The sequence below is a fragment of the Geotrypetes seraphini genome, chromosome 16 (genome assembly GCF_902459505.1).
Source record: "Geotrypetes seraphini chromosome 16, aGeoSer1.1, whole genome shotgun sequence".
NCBI classification, from domain to species: Eukaryota; Metazoa; Chordata; class Amphibia; order Gymnophiona; family Dermophiidae; genus Geotrypetes; species Geotrypetes seraphini.
In genome coordinates, this window is record NC_047099.1 from 45,510,670 (window position 1) to 45,538,234 (window position 27,565).

The 27,565-nt window shown below is 44.7% G+C and overlaps 1 protein-coding gene across 1 annotated transcript in view; it reads right to left on the reverse strand.

Annotated features, from left to right (window-relative positions):
- C3 (complement C3) overlaps nt 1-26,897 on the reverse strand; it is a 135,095-nt gene extending 108,198 nt beyond the window's left edge. Inside the window, exons 1-11 of the mRNA XM_033923996.1 lie at nt 26,747-26,897; nt 24,085-24,277; nt 23,029-23,191; nt 22,203-22,273; nt 21,214-21,308; nt 18,764-18,846; nt 18,557-18,644; nt 16,848-16,950; nt 3,171-3,291; nt 2,336-2,451; nt 2,010-2,156 (exon numbers count right to left, since the gene is read on the reverse strand). Coding sequence (XP_033779887.1) covers nt 2,010-2,156; nt 2,336-2,451; nt 3,171-3,291; nt 16,848-16,950; nt 18,557-18,644; nt 18,764-18,846; nt 21,214-21,308; nt 22,203-22,273; nt 23,029-23,191; nt 24,085-24,277; nt 26,747-26,817 — 1,251 coding nt within the window. The 5' untranslated portion in view covers nt 26,818-26,897. The remainder of the gene's footprint in view (nt 1-2,009; nt 2,157-2,335; nt 2,452-3,170; nt 3,292-16,847; nt 16,951-18,556; nt 18,645-18,763; nt 18,847-21,213; nt 21,309-22,202; nt 22,274-23,028; nt 23,192-24,084; nt 24,278-26,746) is intronic.
- Between the last annotated feature and the right edge of the window lie 668 nt (nt 26,898-27,565).

Sequence of the window (27,565 nt, forward strand, 5' to 3'; positions counted from 1 at the left end):
TTGAATTCTAAATTCTGTTTTCTAGCATCACGATGCACTCTCATCCCTCTGGCACAGAGAGCTGAAGAGTGACGCTGCTGATACAAGGACCTGAAAACTGGAAGCAGTGACGGGAGAGAAAAAACTCATTTAGGGCTCATCTACTAATTTGTTCCACAAAAGAACCACAGCACCGGGGAAAAGAACCTAAAGAACAGAGAAACTGTTTTTACTGAGTGAAATACCGAGCTTAATCACTGGCCAAAGGGCTACCACAGCTGACAGAGGGGACATAGGCATCGAACCAGTAAAGTAGGCTAACAGGCATTTGGAGAGAGAGGGATTTCACCAGCATCCACCCTGTGACCAAGGAGTTATTACTGTAATGAAATTGGATTCCTTTCCACAACTTCTTCACTTTGTTTACATGGACTATGTCTTGGTGTACAGTGGTGCCTCGCATAACGAACGCCTCGCACAACGAACGCTGCACACAACGAACTTCATGTCTTGATTCACACAACGAACTTCGTTTCACACAACGAACTTCGTTTCACACAACGAACTTCGTTTCACACAACGAACTTCGTTTCACACAACGAAGTCGCCCGAGCTGCCGATGTATTGCATCCTTCCGCGCAGGCACTGCAGGCAGTCGTTAGTCACTGCGCTTAACTGCCCTCTCTCACTGTATACAGTCGTCCTTTTAAGATAAACTCAATATTTTTTATATATCATGGCTTCTAAAAAAAGCAGGAAGGTGATTTCTGTTGAAATGAAACGGGAAATAATTAGAAGGAGTGAATGTGGGGTAAAACAGTATAAATATTTTTTTTTTTTTTAATTCTTACATCAAGTGAAATACATGTAATACATTCAATTATACAAAAAAACACTTGAAATTATCATTAAATTTTCTTACAATGTGAATTAAATAAACCCTTTTTCAGAATTTATATCATATTAATATTACAATAGTTTTCCCTCCCTACCCCTTCTATATGTTCTATACATGTGTTATTATATCTGATCAGTGGAATAAATTGTCAATGGTCTCCATATTTTATTAAATTTGTTAATATAACCTTGTTGTAATGCCAGTACTTTTTCCATTTTATATATATGACAAATTGAATTCCACCAAAAAGTGTAATTCAATTTAGTGTAATCTTTCCAGTTCTGAGTAATTTGCTGTATGGCTACCCCTGTTAAAATTAATAAAAGTTTATTATTATCAGCAGAAATCGGACTTTGTGTTCTCATTGCTGTTCCAAATAATATTGTATCATATGATAGTCCAATAATAATTAGTGTGACCTCGTCAAAGAGTTTGGCCTCAGCAAGACCACCATTTTCACCATTTTGACAAATTTATCTTTTTTTATGTCATCTTAGCATATTTTATGCTGCAGAACGAATTATTTTTTTTAACATGTATTGTTATGGGAAAACACGTTTCACATAACGAACTTTTCGCATAACAAACTTGCTCCTGGAACGAATTAAGTTCGTTGTGTGAGGCACCACTGTATTTATTCTACACTATTGGCAAACCCTTTTGTGAAGAGGGACTACATCTTCTGTTCGCCAATCCCACGGAACCTCTCCTGTCTCCAGGGATTTATTGAACAAATCTTTAAGTGGACCCTCCAGAACCTCTGTGAGCTCCCTCAGTATCCTGGGATAGATCCCGTACGGTCCCATGGCTTTGTTCACCTTTAATTTTTCTAGTTGTTCATAAACACTTTCTTCTGTGAACAGTGTGTTATCCACTCCATTCTCAAATGTAGCTTTACCAGCCAATTGCAGTCCTTCTCCTGGATTTTCTTCCGTGAACATAGGACAGAAGTATTTGTTTAGCAATATTAACCTCAAAGGACTTTATTGCCTGCCTCACTCTATGCCCGAGCTCTTCCCCTATCTTTCTCATTTCACAAGCTAAATAAAACCCTACCCTGGCTTAGTGATTGCATGAAGCGTGCACCGTGTAGTCAGAGCCCTACATGCGAAGGATTGTAAAAGGGACTCACAGTAATCTGTAGTGGCTGTTCACTAGCGTGTGTATTCACAGTCAACTTGGTGGTGCCATCTTCCTGAGTCACTCCCTCAACCTTTCCATTATCGGCTTCCACTGGAACTCTGTGAGCAGGGGAGCCATCAGGGTTTGTTACATGGACCTACGACAAAAGGTGAAGTCCACACCACATTAACAGCAATGAGACGCATCAAAAGTGTGCAAAAACGTCTTCCACTTACTACAATATGCACACACACACAACCACAGAATAACGTGTTCTCCACGGATGGGCAACAGTTGTAGAAGCATCGCGCAGTACAGAAAATGAGATGAAGTTACCGTGAGGTCAAAGGGTATGCCAGGCTTCATAAAACTGAGTGTATTTGCAAAGTTGATTTTGTATGGTGATGTCACAATTGGAATTCCTGACAGTTCTGCTTCTACCATGTCACTTCCTGTAAAAACAAAAGATCATTAAAAATCCAATGGGCGAACGGGACCAGTTCCCAATCATTCCCATGAGAGGAAAATAATATGCCTGGGGTGGAGGCCTCAAGGAGATAAATTAGAACTGTGTAGGTATTTGGGGAAGGAGAATCACTAGCTGTGGTTAGGACCAGAGGGGCAGTGGAGCACATCAGGTGCAGTCAGCCTCTTGTGGAGTGTGAGCATCTTTATACTGGGATCCGTGTACTGGTTTAATTTATATTCCAGATGAGGGAAGTCCAGGGTCCTGCCTTGTAGAAGGGAATTCCTAATGCTTAGCACAATGGGATCAGAACTTAGAAACTAGGTTTGATTTCCACTGCAGCCCCATATGATGCTGGGAAAGTCATTTAACCGTCCACTACCTGAGGTACACAAAATATTAAGTGCACTAACAGAATTGGAGCCCACTAAGGTCTTAAAAATCTCACAGGCATATAATGAGCTTCCTAGCGTCTGCTAATGTCTGTCTAGTAAAAGGGACCCTTAGACTGAGTTCACCAGGGACAGAGAAAGTAATTGTAAACTGCTTTGGTTGTACCTCAGAAAGGTAGTCCATCAAACCCATGACCCTTACCCTTTACCCTTGTATGTCATGCTACTGACAGCAGAACTCAACATTTTAATTTGAGAGATGTTACCGATTTCTATGGCTGCCCATCTCTTGGGACAGAAAACCGTCACTCACCTGATTCTATTATAACCGTTACAACGACAAAGATTTTGTAACCCAGCATCTCATTGATATCCTGCCCCAGGGATGTGAGCATCTCTCTTTCCAGCTTTCCACGGCCTTCACCATTGCTTATCTAAAAGAAAAAGGGAGCGTTGCATTCATATCACTCGTAGAACTAGATGTGCAAAACTCTGAAATGGTAAAACACACACAAGACATAGAAACTGACAGAGAAAGACTATAAAGCCTATCCACCTCAACTACTAATCTCTACCATCCCTTCCTCTCCCTCAGAGAAAATGACACAGTTAAAAGACCTTACGGCCTCTTCAGTCTGTCCATCCACATCATTAATCTCTACCATCCCTTCCTCTCCCTGAGTGATCCTCTGTACATAGAAACAGAGAAAATGACACAGATAAAGACCCTTCGGCCTACCCAGTCTGTCCATCCTCACCAACTACTTATCTCTACCTATATAGAAACAGAGAAAATGACACAGATAAAGACCCTTCGGCCTACCCAGTCTGTCCATCCTCACCAACTACTAATCTCTACCTATATAGAAACAGAGAAAATGACACAGATAAAGACCCTTCGGCCTACCCAGTCTGTCCATCCTCACCAACTACTTATCTCTACCTATATAGAAACAGAGAAAATGACACAGATAAAGACCCTTCGGCCTACCCAGTCTGTCCATCCTCACCAACTACTAATCTCTACCTATATAGAAACAGAGAAAATGACACAGATAAAGACCCTTCGGCCTACCCAGTCTGTCCATCCTCACCAACTACTAATCTCTACCTATATAGAAACAGAGAAAATGAAAATTGGAATGACGAGTGAGGTGATTAAATTTGCAGATGACACTAAATTGTTCAAAGTTGTTAAAACACATGCAGATTGTGAAAAATTGCAGGCAAACCTTAGGAAATTGGAAGAGTGGGCGGCGTCCAAATGGCAGATGAAATTTAATTTGGACAAATGCAAAGTGATGCACATTGGGAAAAATTTGAATCACAATTACTGGATGATACGGTCCACCTTGGATCTGGGTGTCATCATAGACAATGCAATGAAACCTTCTGCCCAATGTGCGGCGGCAGCCAAAATAGCAAACAGGATGCTAGGAATTATTAAAAAAGGGATGTTAAACAAGACTAAGAATGTTATAATGCTCCTGTATCGCTCCATGGTGCGACCTCACCTGCAGTATTGCGTTCAATTCTGGTCTCCTTATCTCAGGCATTAGAAAAGGTTCAAAGAAGAGCAACCAAGATAATAAAGGGGCTGGCATGCCTCCCATATGAGGAAAAACTAAAACGCTTAGGGCTCTTCAGCTTGGAAAAGAGACGGCTGAGGGGAGATATGATTGAAGTCTATAAAATCCTGAGCGGAGTAGAACGGGTACAAGTGGATCGATTTTTAATTCCGTCAAAAATTACAAAGACTAGGGGACACTCGATGAAGTTACAGGGAAACTTTTTTTCAGAGAATAGTTAAGCTCTGGAACACGTTACCAGAGGATGTGGTAAAAGCGAATAGCGTAGCTGGTTTTAAGAAAGGTTTAGATAAGTTCCTGGAGGAAAAGTCCATACTCTGTTATTGAGAAAGGCATGGGGTAGCCACTGCTTGCCCTGGATCGGTAGCATGGAATGTTGCTACTGTTTGGGGATTCCGCATGGAATGTTGCTACTCCTTGGGTTTTGGCCAGGTACTAGGGACCTGGATTAGCTTGATGGACCTTTGGTCTGACCCAGTAAGGATATTCTTATGTTAAACAGTGGTGTGGCAAGAGGTGCCCAATGTGGTGTGCACCACTCCCCCACCATCTTCTCCATCCTCGAAACGCTCCTTCCCCTCCCCCTCCTGCCGCACGTATGCCGCTTCCCTTCCCCTGTACCTCTGTAACATTCCTGGTGCAAGTAGCAACCTCCAAGCTGCCGTTGTACCAGTATCAGCTCTTCCTCTGATGTCACTTCCTAGGCAAAATTTGGCAGATAAAATTTAATGCTAAGAAATGCAAGGTCTTGCAATTTGGCTGCAAAAACCAGAGGGAATGGTACAGTTTAGGGGTGAATTACTTATGTGCATGACAGAAGAGCGGGACTTGGGTGGGATTGTATGTGATGATCTTAAGGTGGCCAAACAGGTTGAAACAGTGATGGCGAAAGCTAGAAGGATGCTGGGTTGCATAGGAAGAGGGTATGGCCAGTAGGAAAAAGGAGGTTTTGATGTCCCTGTACAAGACTATGGTGAGACCTCATTTAGAAAATTGTGGACAATTCTGGAGGCCGCACCTTCAAAAAATTATAAAAAGGATGGAGTTGGCCCAGAGGAAGGCTACTAAAATGGTGTGTGGTCTTCGTGATAAGGCGAATGGGGACAGACTTAAAGATCTCAATCTGTTACTCCCCAGAGTTTTATAAAATCTTGTCTCTTTCCATCGGGGGTTCCCCATTAGCCTATTATGAGACCATACAGAAAAAAGGCACATTGCCGCGTTATGCTAATGAAGCCTTAATAGCTCTGATTCCAAAACTAGACAAGCCAAAACTAGAATTGTAGTCTTATCGAGCAATATCACTCGTCAATACAGATATTAAAATTTTTGCCCGTATATTAGCAAATCGTTTGGCTCTTATACTACCCACCCTAGTGACACCGGAACAAGTGGGGTTTGTGAAGATATGTCACTCGGTTATTAATATTCGTAGGGTGCTGATGGCTTATTCCAGGGCATGGAGCAGCGGTCATCCTGGTCTCCTAATAGGGCTTGACACAGCTAAAGCCTTCGATAAGGTTAATTGGCATTATTTGTGTCCTTTGCTGCGCTATCTGGGGTTCACTGGGTGGTATTATAACTCCTTGCTGGCTTTATATCAAGATCCTATGGCCTCAGTATTAATTAATGGGGTACACACGGGGAAATTTTCCGTTGGTAGGGGCACAAGACAAGGCTGTCCGTTATCGCCTTTACTGTTCATACTATACTTAGACCCCTTCTTCGCACTTTACAGCAAGATGATGAGCTTGAGGGCTTACCGGAAGGCGCTTCCCAACTCTGTGTGTTAGCTTTTGCTGATGACCTTTTACTCACCCTGGGGAACCCTCGGCGCTCATTATCTCAGGCCTTAGAACTTCTGGACGAGTTTCAGATTTATTCTGGGCTGACTTTAAATCGGCAGAAGTCCCTGGTACTTCCTACAGACCCTTTAATTCAAGCTGGCTGGGTGGGGGAATTCCCATTAAAGTGAGCGAATCAGTATTTGGTACATAACATAAGAACATAAGCAGTGCCTCTGCTGGGTCAGACCAGGGGTCCATCATGCCCAGCAGTCCACTCATGCGGCGGCCCATCAGGTCCAGACCTGTTAAGTAACCCTCTATCTATACCCTTCTATCCTCTTTTCCTTCAGAAAGTTGTCCAATCCCTTCTTGAACTCTAATACCGTATCCTGTTCTATCACAGTCTCTGGAAGCGCATTCCAGGTGTCCACCACCCGTTGGGTGAAGAAGAACTTCCTAGCATTGGTTTTGAATCTATCCCCTCTTAATTTTTCCAAATTCCCTCTCGTTCTTGTAGTTTTCGAAAGTTTGAAGAATCTGTCCCTTTCCACATTCTCTATACCCTTCATGATCTTATAAGTTTCAATCATATCCCCTCTAAGTCTCCGCTTCTCCAGGGAAAAGAGCCCCAGTTTCTCCAGTCTTTCAGCGTATGAAAGGTATTCCATACCTTTTATCAAACGTGTCACTCTCTTCTGAACCCACTCGAGTATCGCCATATCCTTCTGCAGGTACATAGAAACATAGAACATGACGGCAGAAAAGGGCCACAGCCCATCTAGTCTGCCCACACTAATGGCCCACCTCCTAACTACCTCCATGAAGAGATCCCACATGCCAATCTCATCTTTTCTTAAAATCTGGCACGTTGCTGGCCTCAATTACCTGTTGTGGAAGATTATTCCAGCGATCAACCACCTTTTCAGTGAAGAAATATTTTCTGGTGTCGCCATGAAATTTCCCACCCCTGATTTTCAACGGATGTCCTCTTGTTGCCGTGGGTCCTTTAAGGAAAAAGAGATCCTCTTCCACCTCGATACGGCCTGTGACATATTTAAACGTCTCGATCATGTCTCCCCTCTCTCTGTGTTCCTCGAGTGAGTACAGCTGCAACTTACCCAGTCGTTCCTCATACGGGAGATCCTTGAGATCTGAGACCATCCTGGTGGCCATTCGCTGAACCGGCTCAACTCTCTGCACATCTTTTTGATAATGCAGCCTCCAGAATTGTACACAGTATTCCAGATTGGGGTCTCACCATGGATCTGTACAATGGCATTATGATCTCGGGCTTACGGCTTACGAAACTTCTACGGATACAGCCCATGATTTGTCTAGCCCTGGATGAAGCCTTCTCCACTTGATTGGCAGTCTTCATGTCTTCGCTAATGATCACCCCCAAGTCACGTTCTGCTACAGTCCTTGCTAGGATCTCACCATTTAGGGTGTAAGTCCTGCATGGATTTTTGCCGCCAAGGAGCATGACCTTGCATTTTTTGGCATTGAAACTTAGTTGCCAAGTCTTTGACCAATGCTCCAGCAGGAGTAGGTCCTGCGTCATACTGTTGGGCATTGAGCTTTTGTCGGGCACTGTGCTTTCATCTGTTGTGCGGTTGCCTATGTTGCATAGTTTGGCGTCATCGGCGAATAATGTAATTTTACCTCGAAGCCCCTCAGCCAAGTCTCTTATGAAGATGTTAAATAGGATCGGGCCCAAGACCAATATTGGATGCAGTACTCCAGATGCGGGCGCACCATCGCCTGATACAACGGCAGGATAACTTCTTTCATTCTGGTTGTAATACCCTTCTTGATTATACCTAGCATTCTATTCGCTTTCTTAGCGGCCGCTGCGCACTGTGCCGACGGCTTCATTGTCTTGTCCACTATTACCCCCAAGTCCCTTTCTTGGGTACTATCACTCAATGACAGCCCTCCCATCGTGTAGCTGTACCTCGGGTTTCTGTTTCCTACGTGCAAGACTTTACATTTCTCTACATTGAACTTCATCTGCCATCTCGTCGTCCACTCCCCTAGTTTGTTGAGGTCCCTTTGTAAATCTTCGCATTCCTCTTTAGTCCTAGCCCCATTTAATAGTTTGGTGTCGTCTGCGAATTTTATTATTTCGCACTTTGTCCCTGTTTCTTCGTTCCTGGTATATCTAGGTGTTAAGATTCCACAGGACCTGACATACTTGTATAAGTTGAATGTGCTTCCCTTATTAGATAGGACCATAGCTAAATTACAGGCATGGCAGGATTATCTGCTTTCCTTATTAGGCCGTATAGTCCTATATAATATGATGGTGGTACCTCAATAGCTTTATTTACTGCAAATGCTTCCTCTGATGCTGACCAATCGCCATATTGCTCACCATATGGCTTCTCTGTTTGCTTTTTTGTGGCGGGGTAGACCTATGTCCATTCTGATCTGGATATACTCAGCAAACCCAATCCACATTTAATATGGCTAGTCAACTCAGACACATTAATGCTGCTTATTTTTCAGTCCCCGAGGTAGAATGCATTGCTTATAGCCCTTATCATTTCAGTTATCTATTGCATGCTAAGAAGCTACCAGACTCACCTCATCTGCAGAATGATTTTTTTTTTTTTAGTGGCTTATGTGGCGAGCCTATGGGAATGTATTTGGTGTTTGCATCCCAGTTTTCTCTTTACTATGTCCGCTCGCCTACATCTCATTAAACCAGGCTGTGAGGCGTTTCTTCGAAAAGCCCTTATGTTTGGAAGAAAGAGTATTTTGGCTGTTGGCTTTCTCCGTACCCATTAGTGCTGCCCGATTTCCGATTCGAATCGATTCACTTTGGGTGAATCGATTCGAATCGATGTGTATTAAAAAAAAAATTAAAAAAAATCGGCCTCTCTGATTCGGAGCACAACCCTCCTCTCCGTGCCCGGCTGTCATTGCAGTCACAAATCCTGCTGTCGCCATTGTCGCCACTCAACATTTTTTTTTTTTTAAAACCCTCTCACCGGCTTGTGGATTCCCCGGCTTGACTCGGCACAGCCTGAAGTTTTGTGTCTGACTCCGGCCAAAGAAAGTAAAAAAGAAAAAAAAGCCTGAAAAACCAGGCGATTTTTCAAACCCTTCCAGTAACATTATCCTGGATTAGCAGCTGTACCGCTCTCTCCTCCATAGCTTTAGCGAGTCAATTCCCTTCTGCAGCCTCAGGACCTCTGATAGGCCGTCCCGCCTCCGAGGAAGAAGGAAGTTGTATCATCGGAAGTGGGATGAGGCCCTGAGGCTCTGAGGCTGCAGAAGGAAACCGACTTGCTAAAGCTACAGAGGAGAGAGCGGTGCAGCTGCTAATCCAGGATAGTGTTACCGGGAGGGTTTGAACAATTGCCTGGTTTTTCGGGCTTTTTTTTCTTGTTCAATAACCTGCAGTGTGGGACGCTATCAAATGCTTTGCTGAAGTCCAAGTACACGATGTCTAGGGATTCCCCCATGTCCAGCTTTCTTGTTACCCAGTCAAAGAAGCTGATCAGATTGGATTGGCAGGACCTTCCCTTTGTAAATCCGTGTTGATGGGGATCTCGTAGATACTCCTCGGACAGGATCGTGTCCAATTGACGTTTGATTAGAGTTTCCATTAGTTTGCTCACTATCGATGTTAGACTCACCGGTCTGTAGTTCGCAGCCTCCTCCTTGCATCCCTTTTTGTGGAGCGGGATGACGTTAGCCATTTTCCAGTCCAACGGAACTCTTCCGTTACTTAGGGAAAGATTGAAGAGTGCGGATAACGGTTCTGCCAGGACATCGCCCAACTCCCTGAGCACCCTGGGGTGTAGTTTGTCTGGTCCCATAGCTTTGTTCACTTTCAAATTTCAAAATGGGTCTTCCATGCTTTCCCTTGTCTGCAGCTGAGGGCCGGATCCCAACGCCTCGCAAGTGAAGACTGAGCAGAAGTATTCATTTAAGATTTTGGCTTTATCGGAGTCCGATTCTACATAGTTCCCGTCAGGTTTCTTAAGGCGTACTATCCCACCTGTGTTTCTGTTTCTATCACTAATATACCTGAAGAAGGAGTTATCGCCCTTTTTGATGTTCTTCGCTAGATTCTCTTCCATTTGAAATTTGGCCTCTCTGACTGCTGTTTTGACCGCTTTTGACTTGGCCAGATAGTCTTCCCTAGATTCCTGCTTACCTGATTGTTTGTAGGAGATGAATGCTCTTTTCTTTTTTTTATGAGGTCTGAGATCTCCGCAGAGAACCATTGTGGTTTATTGTTTCTGCGCCGTTTACTAACTGATTTTATATAACGGTTGGTTGCTTCGTGTATGGTTGTTTTCAGAGTTGACCACATTACCTCTACATTGTCTGTTTCTACTTGGTTTTGCAGCGCCTGATGGATGAAGTCTCCCATGCTTTCGAAGTTTGTGCCCTTAAAGTTGAGGACCTTGGTTAGTGTGGTCGATTTAGTGAAACCTTTCCTGAGGTTGAACCATACCATGTTGTGGTCACTGGAGGCCAACGTGTCTCCTACCGAGACCTCCGTGACACTTTCTCCGTTGGTAAGTATCAGGTCCAGTATCGCCTGATCCCTAGTGGGCTCCAATACCATTTGTCTGAGTCTTGCTCCCTTTATAGAGTTTAATAGCCTTCTGCTGCTGCTAGTTGCAGAGGTAAGATTGTTCCAATTCACATCAGGCATATTGAAGTCTCCTAATAATACTGTGTCCCCACGAAGAGTGATATTCTCTATGTCTTCCATGGGAGTCCGTGAGCCAGGTCTCGGATATCGCCACCACATCTAGGTCGGCGTTCCTTATTTCCATCTCTAATTCTAGAATCTTGTTGCTCAAACTGTGGGCATTGACGTACATAGCCCTCCATACCCTATGTTTGTTATGTCCTTGTCTAAATATTCCTGCCTGAGCTAACATGCCCCCTTCAGTACCGTTTGCAAGGTGTGTACCCTCCCTAGAACCAAAATTACAATGTGTACATACCCTAGACTCGGAAATGTGTGTACTCACCTCAGACCTAGAGTTGCAATGGGTACTTACCCCAGACTTGGGAATGCAATGAGTACTTACCCCAGACTTGGGAATGCAATGTGTATTTACCTCAGACTCAGAAATGGATTGGCAGCTTACCTTGCCAGGTTGGTTGTTCGTGCCAGTACCCTCCCCCAACTTACCTAGTTTAAAGCCCTATGTAGTAGGCGGGCTAGTCGGTGTCCAAAGACATGCTTACCTCTTCTGGTCAGGTGTAGTCCGTCTGGTCCTTGTAGTCCTTGCAATGCCTCTCCATGGTTCAGGAACCCAAAGTTCATCTCCTTGCACCATCCGTGCAGCCAGTCATTTGTTCTCTGGATACGATCTTCCCTGGCTCTTCCCTTGCCCCTCACCGGGAGGATCGAGGAGAAGACCACCTGCGCATCCATCCTCCTCAGCTTCTCACCCAGGGCTCCAAAGTCTACAGGTATGCTCTCCGGTGTGTTTCTGGCAATATCATTTGTTCCCACGTGGATGAGAAGCATGGGGAAGTGGTCTTGTGGCTTGATGAGTCCGTCTAGGCAGGCGGTTACATCTCGGATCCTGGCCCCTGGCAAACAGCAAACCTCTCTTGATTGCATATCAGGTCTGCAAATTGGTCCCTCGATGCCCCTTAGCAGTGAATCTCCAATAACTACCACTCTACGCTTCTTTGGGGGGAGTCGTCCTGCATAAGGAAAGGGTATGAACTCAACTGACTGACTAAGAGTTAATAGTGGTGCCAGAAATACATTAAACAGTAGTGGAGATAAAATTGATCCCTGTGGAATCCCAAAATTTTGTTGAATTTATACTTGCTGAGGAGTTATTAAATATTACTTTAGATCAGGGGTGCCCAACACGTTGATCGCGATCGACAGGTCGTTCGCTCGGGCGACCCCAGTCGATCGCAGAGCGGGTTCCCTTCTTCCCTTCTCTTTTTTTCCCTCCTGACTGGCCCGCTCCTGAATTATGCTGCTGCCTCTGCTGCTCAACATTAAAAAAAAAACAAAAACCGGCTTGGAGAATTTATGCTCCGGGGGCTAACGTGTGCTTATACCGGCTTCCCTTCTCTTCCCTCTGAAACCGAAAGTTATGTCCGGGGGGGGGGGGGGGGGGGGGAGAGAGAAGGGAAGCCGGCACGCACATGTTAGAGCCCCGTTCGCGGGCTAAAGCGGGAGACAGGTCAGTTAAGCTTGCGATTTGCTCTTCTTGCTGTCAGGTCCTGCCTGCTTTCTGTTTCCTCAAAGGCAGGACCCGGCAGCATTTTCTCCAATAGGTCGATCTTGGGCCGATCAGCCTTCCTCTCCCCGACATCAATTCTGCCGTCGGAGAGGAAGTTCTGGCCAACGGAAGTTCTGCTCGGACCGCTGCTATTTAATATACTTATAAATGATCTAGAAACAGGGATGAAGTGCAAAATAATAAAATTTGCAGACAACACCAAACTATTTACCGTATTTTCACGCATATAACGCGCGCGTTATACGCGTTTTTACCTACCGCGCATACCCCTCGCGCGTTATACGCGTGAGCGCGGTATACAAAAGTTTTTCTACATAGTTCCCACCCCGCCCGACGCCCGATTCACCCCCCCCAGCAGGACCGATCGCACCCCCACCCCGAACGACCGCTCGCACGCGCTCCCACCCGCACCCACATCCACGATCGGAGCAAGAGGGAGCCCAAGCCCTCTTGCCCGGCCGACTCCCCAACTCCCCGACAATATCGGGCCAGGAGGGAGCCCAAACCCTCCTGGCCACGGCGGCCCCCTACCCCCACCCCGCACTACATTACGGGCAGGAGGGATCCCAGGCCCTCCTGCCCTCGACGCAAACCCCCCTCCCTCCAACGACCGCCCCCCCAAGAACCTCCGACCGCCCCCCCAGCCGACCCGCGACCCCCCTGGCCGACCCCCACGACACCCCCACCCCCCTTCCCCGTACCTTTGGTAGTTGGCCGGACAGACGGGAGCCAAACCCGCCTGTCCGGCAGGCAGCCAACGACGGAATGAGGCCGGATTGGCCCATCCGTCCCAAAGCTCCGCCTACTGGTGGGGCCTAAGGCGCGTGGGCCAATCAGAATAGGCCCTGGAGTCTTAGATCCCACCTGGGGGCGCGGCCTGAGGCACATGGTCAGGTTGGGCCCATGTGCCTCAGGCTGCGCCCCCAGGTGGGACCTAAGGCTCCAGGGCCTATTCTGATTGGCCCACGCGCCTTAGGCCCCACCAGTAGGCGGAGCTTTGGGACGGATGGGCCAATCCGGCCTCATTCCGTCGTTGGCTGCCTGCCGGACAGGCGGGTTAGGCTCCCGTCTGTCCGGCCAACTACCAAAGGTACGGGGAAGAGGGGTGGGGGTTGGCCAGGGGGGTCGCGGGTCGGCTGGGGGGGCGGTCGGAGGTTCTTGGGGGGGCGGTCATTGGAGGGAGGGGGGTTTGCGTCGAGGACAGGAGGGCCTGGGATCCCTCCTGCCCGTAATGTAGTGCGGGGTGGGGGTAGGGGGTCGCCGTGGCCAGGAGGGTTTGGGCTCCCTTCTGGCCCGATATTGTCGGGGAGTCGGCGGTCCTTCGGGGTGGGGGTGCGAGAGGTCCTGCCGGGGGGGGGGGTGGATGTATCGGACGTCGGGGGGGGCATCAGGCTTTCAGGATGGGGACAGACCTTCAAGGGGGACAGGCAGACCTTCAAGGGGGGACAGACCTTCAAGGGGGACAGGCAGACCGAAGGGAGTGAAAAAGCTATAAAATAAACCCACTAGTGTCAATGTGTTGAGAGGAAGAGGTGGTCTGGGAAATTCTGCTGAGAAAACTCCGGGGGAGTCAGGGAGGGCGAAAGGAGAGTCGGGGTGGCCAGAGGAGAGTCGGGGCGGGCGAAAGGACAGTCGGGCTGCATGCGCGTTATACCCGTGAGCGCGGTATACAAAAGTTTTTATACATAAAATCGTGGTTTCTGCGCGCTATACCCGTGTGCGCGTTATACACGGGTGCGCGTTATCTGCGTGAAAATACGGTAGTGGTGCTCGGACTAAAGAGGACTGCGAAGAATTGCAAAGGGACTTGAACAAACTAGAGGAATGGGCAACGAGATGGCAGATGAAGTTCAACTTAGAGAAATGTAAAGTATTACATGTAGGAAGCAGAAACCCGAGGTACAGCAATACGAAGGGAGGAATGTTATTGAATGAGAGTACCCAAGAAAGGGACTTGGGGGTAATGGTGGACAAGTCAATGAAGCCGGCAGCACAGTGCGCAGCGGCCGCTAAGAAAGCGAATAGAATGCTAGGTATAATCAAGAAGGGTATTACAACCAGAACGAAAGAAGTTATCCTGCCGTTGTATCGGGCGATGGTGCGTCTGCATCTGGAGTACTGCGTCCAATATTTGTCGCCGTACCTTAAGAAGGATATGGCGATACTCGAGAGGATGCAAAGGAGAGCGACAGGTCTGATAAAAGGTATGGAAAATTTTTCATACGCTGAGAGATTAGAGAAACTCGGGTTCTTTTCCCTGGAAAAGAGGAGACTTAGAGGGGATATGATAGAGACTTACAAGATCATGAAGGGCATAGAGAAAGTGGAGAGGGACAGATTCTTCAAACTTTTGAAAAATACAAGAACGAGAGGGCATTCGGAAAAGTTGAAAGGGGACAGCTTCAAAACAAATGCTAGGAAGTTTTTTTTCACCCAATGTGTGGTGGTCACCTGGAATGTGCTTCCAGAGGGCGTGATAGATATTGGGGTTCAAGAAGGGATTGGACAATTTTCTGTTGGAAAAAGGGATATACATAGAGGATTACTGCACAGGTCTTGGACCTGTTGGGCCGTCGCGTGAGCGGACTGCTGGGCACGATGGACCTCAGGTCTGACCCAGCGGAGGCACTTCTTATGTGTTTCCAATAGAAATGCTTTTTTGGTAAGTTTCAAATCCAACTCAGAAAATGTTAACTGCAAAATTATTGAAAACACACAGGTTGTAATCAACTTCAAAGAGCACTACTTAGCTAAAGCAAACGTCTAAATTTACAAAGACTTAAACCAAAGCTCTGCTCATTGCACATCGGTTTCTTAGATACATGGAGGGTTCATCACATGAGCCCTGTTATAAAGGTGCTTTAGGTGGGATAGAGGGTGGGGAAGATCTGCAGACATGGATTGGCTGAACCATTATTCATAAACCTTTCTGACATCAACCATTAAGAGGGCAAGTTGTAACATCATACTTCTTAACCACGTAACCATGAATTCTACACTAACTTATGAAGTAAGACCTTCTTACTAATAACTGAGATTAACAGAACAATAACAAGTGTGAACAGGATCCCACGTTGATCATTTCGTCTCTTAATTAAAGAAAAAGGAATGTCTCTAGAAATGGAAATCACTGATCTGTGTAATAAAAGTGAGCCAAGTACAGGACAATCAACCATTGTGACATCACTGATGAGATTCACTCTTATTGGTGGAATGAGGCATTACGACATCATAATATCAGCTCAAGTTACCAGAGACTGAAACTCTTCACACCAAGGGGGAAGTTGTCAATCAACAGGATGATCAACCATTATGACATCACTGATGAAGCTGACTCTTATTGGTGGAATGAGCCATTACGACATTATAATATCAGCTCAAGTTACCAGAGACTGAAACTTTTCACACCAAGGGGGAAGTTGTCAATCAACAGGACGATCAACCATTATGACATCACTGATGAGGCTGACTCTTATTGGTGGAATGAAGCACTATGGCATCAAAATCTCAGCTCTGGTTACCACATACATCTTCACACTAAGGGGGGAATTGATCAACATGTGATACTGAGGTGTTATTTTAGCACAGATCCTGTTTTATGCAGTGGGACCTAGTTATTAATAACCCATCTTAACGGCAGCCCACATTGATCACTTCCCTCTTTAGTGTGAAGAGTCTCAGCCTCTGGGAACCAGAGTTGAGATTGTGATGTCATAATGTCTCATTCCACCAATAAGATCCATACATATAGCAGCAATTTCTATTTCTAGAGACATTTCTCTTTTCTTCAATTATTGGGGGGGATCACCGCAGGCTCCCATTAAAACAGATCTTGCTGCATAAAACGGGACCTGGGCTAAAATACCACCAATTAGTAGTAAAAGAACACATTTTAACAGGAACCCACATTAATAACTACACCGCTAAGCCTTCTTTTTTTTAGAACTGAATTTTCATGCTTTAAAAGCTTTTGTATGCTGTGGCAAGTTATATAGATCAAAGTTGCCTGTGCTAAAGTCAGTTCTCAGTTTAACACCTTGCTCCGCTGATATGTCCTGTCTGTCCGTCCAAATTAGATTGTAAGCTCTTCTGAGCAGGGATCGTCTTACTGAATGGTAAATGTGCAATGCTGCACACACCTTTCAGCCCTATAGAAATGATAAATAGTAGTAGTAAAGGCTATGCAGAGATTGAGAGACAGGCCCAGAGATGTCCAAATGTTATCCAGAGATTGCCAACATGAAGTTGCTCTCCGATAACTTATCTACGGCCAGCTCTGAATACACAAAGAGAGTAACACCATCACTGCTGAATACCACACCCCATGCCCTCGTCTCCAAGAGATTTACTATCAAATACTGTAACTTACTCCAATTCTGCGAAGTGACTGCGGGATGCTCTTTTTCTCATCATCCACCTGTATCCCAAAGAGAACATATGCCATTCCTTCCACAGGCTTTCCATACAAGAACCTGGGAAGGAAATCACCAAAACAAGCCTTGAGCTACAAGTCAACTCGAGATTCATGAAAATATTAAATCCAGGTGAAACATAATGGAGAAGATTTGTGAGGGCAGTGTCTGGACAAAACATACCTTGGACGAGAGGCACTTTCTGCTATTTCCTTTTCACTTTCTGGCTCCCAGACTCACCCTAACGCAAGGCATAGGTATTAGAATGGGGGAGAGGCCATGGCCTCCCCCAAGATTGAAAGTCAGAAGAGCGAGTTATGGTTCTCCTGACTCTCCCACCGACCTTCTTTCCAGCCAGTGTAATTTTAAATCTTCGGGCAGCTGGCGGCAGCAACAAAGTGAACCTGCTGCCATCAGCTTGCCCGAGAAGTCTTCATTCTGCAGCGAATCCTCTTCCCACAAAGGTAGGACACTGCAGATTGAAGACTTCTGGTGGTGAGAAGGGAGGGAATAAGAGATGCTGTCGGGGGGTGGGGGAAGAAAAAAAGAGAATTGTTGGACATAAGTGCATGGCATGGGAGGGAAAGAGAGTTGGTATACATGGGGAAAGGAAGAGGGAGAATTCTTGAACATGATAGTCGGGAAAGGAGGGAGGGAGGAAGGAATGATTCAAAGAAGGGACAGATGTCAGATTCTGGAGAAAGGAGATGGATGGAGGGAGAGATGTCAGACCACTGGAAGGAGAAAGAGAGAGATGCCAAACCAGGGAATGGAAGGGAAGGAGGGGAGAAAGATAACAGACCATGGAAAGAGGGGAAGAGAAGGAGAGAGATGTTAGACCACAGGAAGAGGGAGGGAAGGAGAGAGAATTGCCAGACCATGGAAGAGGAGAGAGATGCCAGGCTGTGGGAAGGCAAGGAAAAAGATGTCAGACCATAGGAGGGGGAAGGGGGAAAGACAGAAATGTCAGACCATGGGAGAGGGAGCAAGAAGGCAGAGATTATGCACAGGGATGGAGGGGAAGGGGAGAGAGAGGGAGGAGATGGTGAACAGAAATGGGTGTGGAAGGGAAGAAAGATATAAGAAATGCTTCTTATGGATAGATGGGAATAGGGAGAAGAAAGAGGGAAAAGATGGTACACAAGGATAAATGGGAAGGGAAGACATGGAAATGTAGATAGATTTTGAGAAGAAAACAGAAAAATGGAAGAAAGTTGAATGTTAAAAGTTAATGCCAAAGATGGATGTAGTGAAGGAGAGAAAAACAGCAAAAGGATAAGAAGGCCCTGGAAACACAGTTAACAGGACAGACAGAAGGAAATGCAACCAGAGCCTGGGAAAAGATGATTAGAAAAATAAAACCACCAGATAACAAAGGTAAGGAAAATGATTTTATTTTCAGTTTCATGATTGAAATGTGTCAGTTCCCCAAAATCTCACAGGTGCTATTAATTTTTTTTTTTACACATTTTGGGTCCAATATTCAAAGCACTGACCAAAAGACAACAGGCTCTGACCATAGAAGTGCTTAAAAATGTTACTGGCACATATATAGACCATTGTTTAAAAAAAAAAAAAAAAAGTTGCTACACAGCCAGAGAAAAGGAAAGAGAAAGAGGAGAAGAGAGAAGAGGAAAAAAGAGAAATGAATAAAAACTTGACTCACCTTGCAGTGATGTCAAAGTCAAGGCTTTCACTATCGACGTAAAAAAACTTCTCATTTGGTACCACAGTGACTTCAAAACTTGGCAAAACTAAAGAACAGGAAGGAAAATATGTTTGTGTAGAAAGTAAATGCGAGAGCCAAGCATTAGTGTCTGCCAGACGGGAAGAAGTCTCACCCGGCAGCAGAGATTATGCACATTGCTCTTACCGTATTGCTTGACATCAAACTTTGTGCTGAAGTTCTGCTGTGGAACATCTTCATAATGCACTATAATGGTCCAGGTCCCAAGACTGGAAAGGAAGCACAAGACACACCTACTGTAGATGAATTCTGGGACAGACGTGGGAGCTGGCTCCAGAGAACAAGACGCCCCTTTCTAGATCTATTCTGGGACAGACGTGGGAGCTGGCTCCGGAGAACAAGACGCCCCTTTCTAGATCTATTCTGGGACAGACGTGGGAGCTGGCTCCGGAGAACAAGACGCCCCTTTCTAGATCTATTCTGGGACAGACGTGGGAACTGGCTCCGGAGAACACGACGCCCCTTTCTAGATCTATTCTGGGACAGACGTGGGAACTGGCTCTGGAGAACACGACGCCCCTTTCTAGATCTATTCTGGGACAGACGTGGGAACTGGCTCTGGAGAACACAACGCCCCTTTCTAGATCTATTCTGGGACAGACGTGGGAACTGGCTCTGGAGAACACGACGCCCCTTTCTAGATCTATTCTGGGACAGACGTGGGAACTGGCTCTGGAGAACACGACGCCCCTTTCTAGATCTATTCTGGGACAGTCGTGGGAACTGGCTCTGGAGAACACGACGCCCCTTTCTAGATCTATTCTGGGACAGACGTGGGAACTGGCTCTGGAGAACAAGACGCCCCTTTCTAGATCTATTCTGGGACAGACGTGGGAACTGGCTCTGGAGAACAAGACGCCCCTTTCTAAATCTATCTGGTATAAACATTGGTACTAGCCTTGACTTTGTAGACAAAAGGTGAACGACGACTGCAATTTGTTTTGTTACTATGAATACTGAACTAGACCTAAGACCAGCCACTTTCTATGCAGAGCTACCAATTAAATCAAAACACTTATATCCAGAATAAACTATGTAATATATCCGAGCCACGTACCTTGAATACTCATAAGAACATATGAATAGCCTTACTGGGTCAGACCTATGGTCCACCAAGCCCAGTAGACTGTTGTCACAGTGGCTAATCCAGGTCACTAGTACCTGACCAAAACCCAAAGAGTAGCAACACACCATGCTACCGATCCAGGGCAAGCAGTATTAGCCCGATTGGTTACATTGAAGATTTTAGATGTTGCCAGAAGCAATCACAAAGGGTATCTACAAGGTTTGAATCCCTGTATTAATGGCTTTGCAGAGATGAAGACTGGGTGCTCCCAACAGAACTGTTTTGCTTCGCTTCCTGCTTCTGGCCAGAATTAAAGAGCCCATTGTCTACAGAGTTTGTGATGCTCAGGCTTCAATAAAGTGTTCCCCCCTCCCCTGAGTATCTGCTCTTTGTTTCTGTGGATTATGTGAGAAGGATGAGAAGTGCCTTCCTGCTCCTGGGAAAAGATTTGGAATTGGTCATCTTTTAAAATTGTTCCAGCACTAGGATAATTAGGAGTATTTCATTTTCTCTGTGAAGTATAAGCCAAATCAGTTTTGTACTTTGGTTATATTTTATTAGAGACCATTGGTTTTTTCTAGTCTTGTCCACTTCTTTTTCCATCATCACATAATAGTTTCCTTTCTAGTCTTCCCTTATTGCAACAACTTGAGTAAACCCAGGACTGGAGGGAGGTGTGCTAATTGCTGTTTCCTATATCCATGATGCCTTCAGGGTCAATAAAGTTGCTCCCTTGGTCTTCTCACAAAGGTCTCCACTTTTTCAATGTGTTTTTGAATCTGGGCATAGAAATGACTATAACATGATGGCCCGTCTGGTCTGCCCATCCGCAGTAACCATTATCTCTTTCTCTCTCAGAGATCCCACGTGCCTATCCCAGGCCCTTTTGAATTCAGACACAGTCTCTGTCTCCACCACCTCTACTGGGAGACAGTTCCACGCATCTACCACCCTTTCTGTAAAAACACATTTCCTTATAGCCCACCAACTCCCTTGGGATAACACCCTAGTATCCTTCTAGCTTTCGCTGTCACCTTTTTATCCTGTTTGGCCACCTTAAGATCATCATATACAATCAAACCCAAGTCCTACTCTTCTGTTGTGTACATAAGTTCTTCACCCCCTAATCATTAATCATACAAAATATGTGTATTATTAAAAAGTGCTCAGACCACCATCACAGCACTTTCAAATGGTGTTTTAAGAGTAGTGATAAATTAAAGTAACATTGTTACCCAAGGCGGATACGGGGACACTTTTTAATAATACACATATTTTGTTTGATTAATGATTAGGAAGCTTTGTGAAAGTAATAAAAGTTAAATCTGCACACAGGCTTATAGTGATATTTTGTGAGCTCCCCTTTCAGTGGTTATAACATTTAAACACCTAGGAGAAATGCTGATCACTGTTTGAATTTGCAAATCGATCCCGTAATTACTGTGACCTATTTTTGTCCTAGGTCAGCGCTATAATTCAGTAAGAATTCTTGCTGCTTATTGCCACTCACTTTACAATTTCCGGAAGTTTGTAAGATTGAGAAATAATGCCGGTGCCCCCCTCAGACAGGGCAGAATCCCTCTTCACGATAATGCCATCAGGAGTCTAGAAAAGCAAGTTTCTGTTAGGAACCAGTTCAGCATAATATCACCTCAGCTACAGTCACTGGAGGTACATCTTACTCAATTCAATTTTCTATACCGTTCTCCCAAGGGAGTTTAGAATGGTTTGTGCCACTCTAGACATTAAAAAGTCATAAAAGTGAGCCAAGTATAGGATAATGAAGCCACTGTGACATCACTAATGAAATTGGCTCTTATTGGTGGAATGAGGCATTATGACGTCACAATACCAGCTCTGGTTATCAGAGGCTGAAACTTTTCACACTATTTATTTACTCAATTTTACATGAATTTATTCAGGTACTCAAAGCATTTTCCTTATCTGTCCTGGTGGGCTCACAATCCATCTAATGTACCTGGGGCAATGGGGGGATTAAGTGACTTGCCCAAGGTCACAAGGAGCAGCGTGGGTTTGAATCCAAAACCTCAGGGTGCTGAGGCTGTGACTAACCACTGCGCCACACTCTCCCAGATATTATATACTGCGTCAAGAAGGCACGTAGGGTTATGTGACCAGCTGTGGGCATGTTCTGGGGCAAAGTCTGGGCAGAATGAGCATGGATATTCCCCGCTTTGATCTCGCCAAGATTCCTAATGGTTTACCCCTTGAATTTTATAAAGACACAGAGATATCTGTGTCTCTTTATAAAATACACTGAAAATACAGTAGATGCCTGTGTGGCCTTTATAAAATCACCTCCTGAATGTCACCATGGCAGTCTGAGCCGATCACATGCAAACATTTACTGAATATTCCCAAGATAAGCAGAAAGGGAGACAGAGAGATGGGCTTCAGGGAGTCCGATATGGAGCTATATAATTGAACCAGGCTGAAACTCCAGTGCATAAAACCCGCTCCAGAGATTGGTGGACTCACCTGAAACTCCACAATGATAGTTTTGTCAACGGGTTCTAGTTTGTGGCCCATGGTGAAGACGCGATAATAGACTGAAGAGAGAGAGAGAAGAATTGTAAAATTTTCATTCATTTATTTATTTCAGTATTTAAATACCACTTATAATCTAAGTGGTTTACATTCAGGTACTCAAGTATTTTTCCCTGTCTGTCCCAGTGGGCTCACAATCTATCTAATGTACCTGGGGCAATAGGGGATTAAGTGACTTGCCCAAGGTCACAAGGAGCAGTGTGGATTTGAATCCACAACCTCAGGGTGCTGAGGCTGGAGCTGCGCCACACACTCCCCCCACTATGGCAAATCCAACCTGTAAACTGTCTGTGTGTGTCAACTAGGATAAAACTTGTACTGTAAGGATAACTAGGGTAAACTGTATAATATGAATATTAGTATTAGACCCCTGGTATGTGTCAAGTCAGGATGAAAACTTGTACTGAAATTATGGCAAATCCAGTGCAAATTGTAACCCGTTCTGAGCTCTTTGGAGACAATGCGATAGAAGACGAATTAAATAAATACATTTTTGCAGAGATAACATGATTTTCTGCCGAGCAGCCTCTTCTGTAGAGTCTAGCTCTGATCAACCACAAGGTTCTACCATAATGGAGGTCTGACATACCTATCAACACCATAAAGGCTGTCCCAGTGACCTAGAATCTGACCTGGGCCCCTCATTCCAAGCTAAAGCAACAGTCAGTGGCCTAAAAGATTCAATGACCTTTTAATTAATGTACTATTAAAAAAAAAAATTCTAAATAAATAAATCACATGCGGTTAACCCTAGTACCTGTAGACCCAGGTGTGTAGATGGTTTTATCTGTCTGGGCAACGACGTAGCCTTTTTGAATGACAACAAGAATAACTTTCTCTACATGGAATAAGGGAGAACTGGCTTCCAAAACCACATACTGGTTCAATTTGGAATCTTTCTTCATGTTTTTCGAGGGAACCTACATGCAATGGAAGAGAGAGCATTGTGGTCTTGAATCTGCCAGTTGTGAGATTTCTGAAGCACAAGACATTAATTCTCATAATACAACAATCACAAAAATGGAGAGACAAATGAACACAAACTCGTAGTGATTTGTACAGCGTGATCATTTGCTTTTAACGAGACTTAACATAAGAAGTTGCCTCCGCTGAGGCAGACCAGAGGTCCATCTCGCCCAGTGGCCCATCAGGCACATTGCCTGAGCAGTGGTCCCTGACTAGCTCTATAGCCTATCTCTACTCCTATTCCTGTAACTTACCTCTACTCTTATCCCTACAACCCATATCTACACCTATCTATACCCTTCAATCCCTTTGTCCTCTAGGAACCTATCCAAACCTTCTTTGAAGCCCTGTAACATGCTCCTGTCTACCACAGCCTCCGGAAGCACATTCCATGTATCCACCACCCTCTGGGTGAAAAAGAACTTCCTAGCGTTTGTTCTAAACCTGTCCCCTTTCAATTTCTCCGAGTGCCCCCTTGTACTTGTGGTTCCCCTTAGTTTGAAAAATCTGTCCCTGTCTACTTTCTCTATGCCTTTCAGGATCTTGAAGGTTTCTATCATGTCTCCCCTAAGTCTCCGCTTCTCCAGGGAGAAAAGTCCTAACTCTTTCAATCTGTCAGTATATGAGGGATTTTCCATAGCCTTTCATATACTGACAGATTGAAAGAGTTAGGACTTAGGGGAGACATGATAGAAACCTTCAAGATCCTGAAAGGCATAGAGAAAGTAGACAGGGACAGATTTTTCAAACTAAGGGGAACCACAAGTACAAGGGCACTTATCAGCTGTGCCTGCAGAACGAGACAATCGCCAAGTTCTGTTATCTTCGACATCTCCACGTCACTCACCTGTATTTGCACTGTGTTCATGAAACTGTTTTCGTTATTCAATGCAATGTCTTTCTTGAAAAGGTTTTGTCGCTTCTGTGGAAAATCATTCACCGTAATGGTGGCCACAGTGGGAGTATTGACGCCATGGACTTCGAGCAAGACCGTCTCCTCGCTGTCCACCCGCAGAACATTTGGTGCGATTAGGGTACATCTATCAGCAGGAAGAAATATTTCATCAAATATCCCTCAAGGAAGAAATTATAAGCAACAATTCCTTGGAGAAGAAGAAAAGGAAAATACGATTGCCACATAACAGGCTCTTTAGTATATTTTTAGCTTATTATAGTATATATTTTATTTTCTCTTAATTTTGTATGAATTTTGTTTATGCTATTAGGTCTTTCCTATTAGTTATGGAGTTCTTTTCTCTCCTTTTATTTTATCGGAATGCCGCCGAGAACTCTTGTAAGCTTTGGCGGAATATCAAATCGTAATAAACATAATAACTCCAGACAAATATTGATTCTTTTATTCCTCTATTCTCATTTTTTAGTGTTACCTTGTTTCTGAAATTTTGGCATAATTTACACCTTGCAGACAATATGAGATTAATGAAGGGGACAGATAGAGGTAGAGATAGGTTTTAGATAGAGTATGGATAGAAGGATAAAAGGGATCAAAGGGCTTAGAGAAGGATCACGTTACAGGTCATGGGCCTGATGGGCCGCCGCGGGTGCGGACTGCTGGGCACGATGGACCTCTGGTCTGACCCAGCGTCTTTATAATATATGAGTTTAAGTTGAAAAAGTGGAAGCCGAGTACGCTAGACAGAGCAGTGTCTCTCAAACTGTGTGCCCCAAAGAGATTCCAGAATTTGACTTTATTTGACAAAATTCCATTCGTAAGTATACACAAGAATAGATGACATGTGCATCGCATATGCAAGAGCCTGTAAATGTTATGAGACAAGCATCATTCTTTGACAAGGTTGGTCCTTGAAAACTAACGGCGAGTAATTTTGTTTTTATTTTGTATGCAGTTGTTATCCTAACGAGCAAAAAAGCAATTCAGGCTTTCTTACCGTTTAGATCTTCTGATCTCTGTGCACTTGGATTTTCAGCTCTGATAGACATTACGGGTAAATCGGAAAAAAATGAGAATGAGTGCAGATGGTGAATGATGAAATGCGTGTTTGCTTGTTGACTATCAAGCTGCATTTTGAGTTCATTTGCACTCAGAAAACCAAGCACATTGATTGCACTGATTAGCTTCAAAGTTGTTACAATTACCCATACATTTTTGTTGGTTTTGCAAGTTTAGAATTTTGATTATAATGTGCCATGAAAAACATGTGCTGGAGCTTAAAAAAAGTTTGAGAGACACTGGCATAGTTGAGGAGATTCACTAGAGGTCGGTCTTGTCAGACAAATCTGATCAATTTCTTTGCCTGGGTGACTAGAGAATTGGATAGAGGGAGTGCGCTAGATGTGGTGTATTTAGATTTTTAAAAAGAGACAAGAGAGATGTTTGAACCAACCAATAGTTACATTTATTCAAACCCCACGCTGCTCCCTGTGACCCTGGGCAAGTCACTTAATCCTCCACTGCCCAGTATGTAAACCGCTTTGAATGCGATTGTAAAACTAGAAAAAGGTGGTCTGCAAGTCCCAATCCCTTTGAAACAAAGTCAGTGAATACAGTATAGATCAGGGGTGTCCAACCTCAGCCCTCAGCACATTGGGTTAACAGGATTTCCCCAATGAATATTCATGAGATCTATTTGCATACAATGGAAGTAGTACATGCAAATTCATTGGGGAAATCCTGAAAACCTGACTGGATTGCCGCCCTCAAAGGCTGACTTTGGATAACCCTGGTATAGATGGTACATTCACGCCAGGAGTGTTAAATTAGACATGAGAGATGTTTCAACAAGTGAGAAGGTGAAGATCTGATATTTGGGGGTCCTGGATTCATTTGACCTTCCTTTTCAACTCACCAACAGAGTGTCTGATTAATAGAGAGAGTCTGGAACATTTCTTTAAAAAAACAAATCTACTTTCCTGATAACCTGAGGCTATGTAAACTGGTGTGGAATTCCCTGCCTTTCCACACACTCTTCCAGCATTGCCTCAGCTTCCATGTAATTAATTTACAGTCCCAAGAGAGTAGCTGGATTGATACAACAGCAAAAAGGATTTTGCAGTGAAGATGTAGGAGTTGAGTGATGCGGACGGTAATCAAACCAGATGTGATATCCAGAACCTAAACACCTGCATATGAATCTGTAAAATTCAAGTCCTAAGGCTGAACTATGCATGCGAGCGAGAAGAGAGAAGGAAATTCCTCTCTTATGCTGCAGACATTGTGTGAGGTGACAAACTGTATCCAGAAGTCTTCCGTTCTTTATTCAATATTTTTATGTCACCTGATAAAAATAGAGGTTCTGAGCAGATACTGCGATACCAGCAGAAGGTGATGTCCTTTTCATCACCCCCCTTCTAAGAGTGGGTAGCAGGGAACGAGTCTCCCTGTCAGGTGTTGCCAGGTTCACATCACTTCACTCCTCTCTCATGCGCTGAAATGGGTTAGTTTAAGAGCACTGAAGATTTCATAATAATCCAGCAGAAATAGGGGCCCAAATCTTTCCCCATCAAGCCCCCCATTAAGGTATACTCACGGTGCTTGACTGTAAGATCGAGTTGCCAAGCATAGCAGCACCAGGGCCAGACAGAGAGCTGATCCCCCCATGATGCTGGACAAAGTGCCTTCCCTAGAACGGGCAGGATTTTTATATAGGATGTCTCCCCCTCCTCTTGTGTAATCAGAAACTTCACAGGACTTTCAGTGCAATGAATCATTAACTGGACAGAAAGATGCATACCTTGGAGTTTCCAAATCTCGGCGTTTCCAGGCAATAGTGAGGTGGAGAGAAAGATGCAAACTAAAATCAAAGGAGGAAAGAAATTTGAGACACAGCAAACAAGGAGAATTCGCAAGAATGGGAATGAGAGCGCATTCGGAAGAACACGCTCTGCACCTCTGCAGTGGGTAATTAATAAATTCAGCAACATTATTTCCTGAAGCAGCTCCATCATAAGGATGCCTCATAGAAACATAGAAAAATGACGGCAGAAAAGGGCCATAGCCCATCTAGTCTGCCCACACTAAAGATCCCCTTCCCTAAATTTATTCTCCCAGATATCCTATATGTCATCGAGTCTGCCTATTCCGATGACTCTCCCCCCACTATTACCCTCTTAGAGATCCCACATGTGCATCCCATTTATTCTTAAAATCTGGCACGCTGCTGGCCTTGACCACCTGCACAGGAAGTCTATTCCAATGATCAACAACTCTTTCGGTGAAGAAATACTTCCTGAAGTCGCCATGAAATTTCCCGCCCCTGATTTTTAGCGGATGCCCCCTTGTGGCCGAGGGTCTTTTAAGAAAGAAAATATCATCTTCCTCCTCGATACGACCGGTGATATACTTAAAT